This window comes from Megalobrama amblycephala, linkage group LG19 (genome assembly GCF_018812025.1).
Source record: "Megalobrama amblycephala isolate DHTTF-2021 linkage group LG19, ASM1881202v1, whole genome shotgun sequence".
NCBI lineage: Eukaryota > Metazoa > Chordata > Actinopteri > Cypriniformes > Xenocyprididae > Megalobrama > Megalobrama amblycephala.
The window spans coordinates 16811172-16816171 of NC_063062.1; the positions used below are offsets into that span (position 1 = coordinate 16811172).

The 5000-nt window shown below is 30.8% G+C and overlaps 1 protein-coding gene across 3 annotated transcripts in view; it reads right to left on the reverse strand.

Annotated features, from left to right (window-relative positions):
* Positions 1-5000, reverse strand: part of pak1 (p21 protein (Cdc42/Rac)-activated kinase 1) — a 66710-nt gene that overhangs the window by 18432 nt on the left and 43278 nt on the right. For all 3 annotated transcript variants that reach the window (XM_048168464.1, XM_048168463.1, XM_048168465.1), the window contains exon 7: positions 3512-3728. In XM_048168464.1, coding sequence (XP_048024421.1) covers positions 3512-3728 — 217 coding nt within the window. The remainder of the gene's footprint in view (positions 1-3511; positions 3729-5000) is intronic.

The following is a 5000-nucleotide window of genomic DNA, read 5'->3' on the forward strand; positions in this document are numbered from 1 at the left end:
TTTTATTTTATTTTAAAAATGTTTTTGTAATCTATTTAAATATTCTATTCTAATAAAAAATATATTATTTTACACAACTCTGGTTCTTATGTAAATGTTTTTTTTTACTTTAAGCATTATATTTATAAAAAAATGATAAAAGTAGATATTTTACAGGTTAAACAAAACAGAAAATTGTTTATTTTAATTATTTTTTATTTTATTTTTTTTTGCAGTAAGAAATATAAACTTATAATATAAAAATATTTTTGTAATCTATTTAAATATTCTATTCTAATAAAAATATATTATTTTACACAATTTTGCTTCTTATGTAATTTTTTTTATTTTAAGGATATTTATAGAACAATTATAAAAGTAGATATCTTACAGGTAAACAAAACAGAAAATTATGTTTATTTTATTTATTTTTTATTTTATTTTATTGCAGTAAGAAATATAAACTTAATTAAAAATGTTTTGTAATTTATTTAAATATTCTATTCTAATAAAAATATATTATTTTACACAATTTTGCTTCTGTAATTTTTTTATTTTAAGGATATTTATAGAAAAATTATAAAAGTAGATATTTTACAGGTAAACAAAACAGAAAATTATATGTTTATTTTATTGTTTTATTTTATTTAATTTTATTTGATTGCAGTAAGAAATATAAACTTAATTAAAAATATTTTTGTAATCTATTTAAATATTCTATTCTAATAAAAAAAAATTATTTTACACAATTTTGCTTATGTTAATTTTTTTTTTTTATTTTAAGGATTATATTTATAAAAAGAAATATATAAAAAAGTAGATATTTTACAGGTAAACAAAACCAAACATTTTATTTTATTTTATATTATATTATATTATATTATATTATATTATATTATATTATATTATATTATATTATATTATATTATATTATATTATATTATATTATATTATATTATATTATATTATATTATATTATATTATATTTTATTTTATTTTATTTTAATAAAAGTATCTGGGTTCCAAACAATGTATATGAAATGTCAACCATATTAGCTCTGCTCATCTTTATCACATCTGTGTTGTTTGTGTTTTGCTGGAAATCACCAACAGACATCACTTTACAGTTCTTTTAGTCTTTTAATATGCCTTTTGTTAAATACTTGTCAAAAGTGCAATATAACTTTTGCCAAATCAGGCAGCCCTAGTTTGTGAGGATCAACCGAATCGTTGCCCTCAAAAAGGTCACGTATAAGAAGAGGGATGCTCAGCTCTAAGAGGACACAACCGTCTCAGTTACCCGAGACCAGACTTCAGTCAGACACATGCTGTGGAGGGAGAAGCAAGCAATCATTTCCAGTCAAAACAAGTTGACCTAGCAGAAGAATGAGAAAGAGAGGAGGATGAAAAGGCCTCTAAACCTTTGGGAAAAGACTTTAGATTTACAGGCAGTGAGGTAACAGAGGCTTGGAAAAGACAGAAAGGAAGACGTCTCTGAGTCTTAAATTTAGGCCACATAAAGGAAAGACGGGTACATCTTCAGTTCGATGTGTAACTCGGCAACCACTGATGAATGGATGTTTTAAATGAAGAACAATAAATCTTTGGCCAAGAGGGGCCTGAACTGACAGAGTGGGGCAGGAGGGACACACTGGATGGCTGCAGCAGCATCCCGTTCTTACCAGTAGAGGGCGATCTGAGCACGTCTGTAGCATGGAGTTTTTAATAAGATACAGGTTCTTAGAAAGTCATGCATCTCTAGGGCCGCTCATAAACAAAATGACTGGGAATAATTTCAGATGCTAAATAATAATGATGCATATAAAATAAAACTAAATATGACAAAATAATAAAATAATCCAACTTAAACGCACACAAAAATGGACATGAAATATTGATTTGTAAGTAAATTATTATACTACACAGGAAGAAATAGACCTGAAGAGAGACATGAAACTAGCATAGCTATGTGGAAAACCAGCTGCCAGGAAAATATATCAATAAATTAAAATCTGGAATACTTATATTATTTTTTTAATTGTTGGTAATTGTCTGAATGCCCTCCATAAGTATTGGACCAGTAAAGACAAAATTGTTCTGTTAGCTGTGGTGTCAAGACATCTATAAAAGATTCATATGAGGCAGAAGTACACAATGTCACATTTTATTATTGGCCGTTTCAACACAAAAATGTTTTATCAACTAAGAAGTACAGCACTTTTAGTGTTTCATCCCTCTGCCTAATGTGAGCATAACTATTGGAACGGTTTAACTTAAAGCAAATGTAAAAGTGTAAAAGCTCATATTTAATTGTAAATACTTTGCAAGCAATTACAGGAGCAAGTCTGTGACCCATAGACATCACCAGACTCTTGGTTTCACACTTTAAAATGCTTTTCCAAGCCTTTAATGCAGCCATTTTCAATGGTTGCATGTTTTGAGGAGTTTCTGCCTTTAGTCAGCTGGTGAAATGCATGTTCAATAGGATTTAAATCTGGACACTTGGCCAATCTAAGACCCAAAATTTATTTACCATGATTTTCACCTTGATTGACTTGGCAGTACTAATGTTTTGGGTCATTGTCCTGTTGCCATATGAAACACTTCCCAGTGAATCTGGTGGCATTTTCTTGAACACTGGTAGGCAGGATTCTTTTGTACACTTCTGAATTCATTCTTTTGCTGCCATCATTGAATAAGTCATCAATAAAGATGAGGGAGCCTGTTCCAGAGGCAGACATGCATGCCCATGACATGACACTACCTCCACAATGCTTTCCAGATGAGGTTGTGTGCCTTGGATCATTTGCAGTTTCTTTTTTTCCACACTTTTGCTTTCCCACTTTGATAAAGGTTAATCTTTGTCTCATCTGTCCATAAAAACTCTGTTTTAAAACTCTACTGGCTAATCTCTGTGTGTTTTTGCAAATTCTAATTGGCTTTCCTATTCTTGGTACTGATCAGATGTTTGATCTTGCTGTGTGTCCTCTGTAATTCTGTTGAAGTCTCCTGTGAACAGCAGATTCTGAGACCATCACATGTCTTGACACCACAGCTAACAGAGCAATTTTGTCTTTACTGTACCAATACTTATGGAGGGCACTGTATATGTATATATATATATATATATACATACATACATACATACATACATACAGTGCCCTCCATAAGTATTGGAACAGTAAAATACATTTTTGATATATTTTTTGTAGGAAATTTACAAAATATCTTCATTGAACATGATCTTTACTTAATATCCTAATGATTTTTGACAAAAGAAAAATCGATAATTTATTCCCTTGTGACTTATGACACACACACACACACACACACACACACACACACACACACACATTAACAGTAATTATTAAATAATGGCTATTTAAATATTATATATATATATATAAAATGTATTTATTTATAATATATATTTATTAAGCATTTTAGAGAACATAAATAAATAAATAACTTATTACTATTATTATTAATTAAATAATTATTATTGTTAAGCTACATCTTGCGCATCACTTACGCAGTTTCTCGAGTATCTCCTCGTCGGTCATCTTCTTCTTGCGTGTCTTGTCAGCGCTCTGTGGAGTGGAGGGCGTGGGGGTGCTAGTGGCGGTGGTGGTGGAGGGTGTCGGGGTGGGACTGCCGCTGTCAGACGCCGCATTGGCGATGGGCGATGTGGCGGCGTCTTTGGTGGAGAGCGGAGGAGGAAGAGGTTCAATAACGGAGCGTGTGTAGATCTGTAGGGTGGACAAATGTGTTGTATTAGCAGTGGATAAAAAAAACAAAACAAAACAAAACAAAACAAAACAAAACAAAACAAAACAAAACAAAACAAAACAAAACAAAACAAAACAAAACAAAACAAAACAAAACAAAACAAAACAAAACAGTTTCAGCCCTGATCATTTACACTAGAATAAACTGTATCAGATCATATGAGGCCCAAATGGAGCAATGGATGATTCACAAGGTATTCTGGGAAAGGATCGGGCCGCTGGTACCCACAGAGACAATAAAACATATATTCCAGCACAGCTCAGTCTAAAGTGACTCAAGTGAATATAATTCTCTCCTCAGACATTCACAAGCTGAACAAAACCCTCTACATTTCTGCTCACTGGAGCCTCGGGTCTTAACAGAACCAGATCAGTGTGACTCGTCTTAAGTTTCCTGCTCTTTTCTTCGAAGATTACTTTACAGCACTGGGGTTGGGCTTATGTTCTTTAATTCATTTTAGAGACAAAAAAACAGGGCACAAACAAGAGACCAAAGAGCTGAAGTGTGCAGTCAGAAGTTGACTCACTATGGTGACACCATGGAAACAGGGTACCAGTAGTGTTCATCTCAACACTCATTAACAACAGGCAGGATCATCACACACACATTCTCAGAAAACAAAAATAAAACAAACAAATAAATAAATTCAAAAAATGCAGTTCTTTATTTTTAATCTCAAAACAAACAAGAGTTTGGTGCGTCGTGTTGTGACATACAGTATTACATATATATATATATATATACACACTACCGTTCAAAAGTTTGGGAGCGGTAAGATTTTTAATATTTTTAAAAGAAGTTTTGTCTGCTCACCAAGATTGCATTTATTTAATACATAATAAAAATTATACATTATAAAAATACAGTAAAAATACAGTGAAATATTATTACAATTTAAAATAACTGTTTTCTATTGGAATATAATATAAAATGTAATTTATTCCTGTGATCAAAGCTGAATTTCAGCATCATTACTCCAATCTTCAGTGTCACATGATCCTTCAGAAATCATTATAATATGATGATTTGCTGCTCAAGAAACATTTATTATTATTATCAATGTTAAAAACAGTTGTATAATTTTTTTTTTCAGGATTCCTTGATGAATATAAAGTTTAAAAGAACAGCTGTTATCTGAAATACAAAGCTTTTGTAACATTATACACTACCGTTCAAAAGTTTGGGGTCAGTAAGAATTTTTATTTTTATTTTTTTGAGAAGAATTTAAAGAA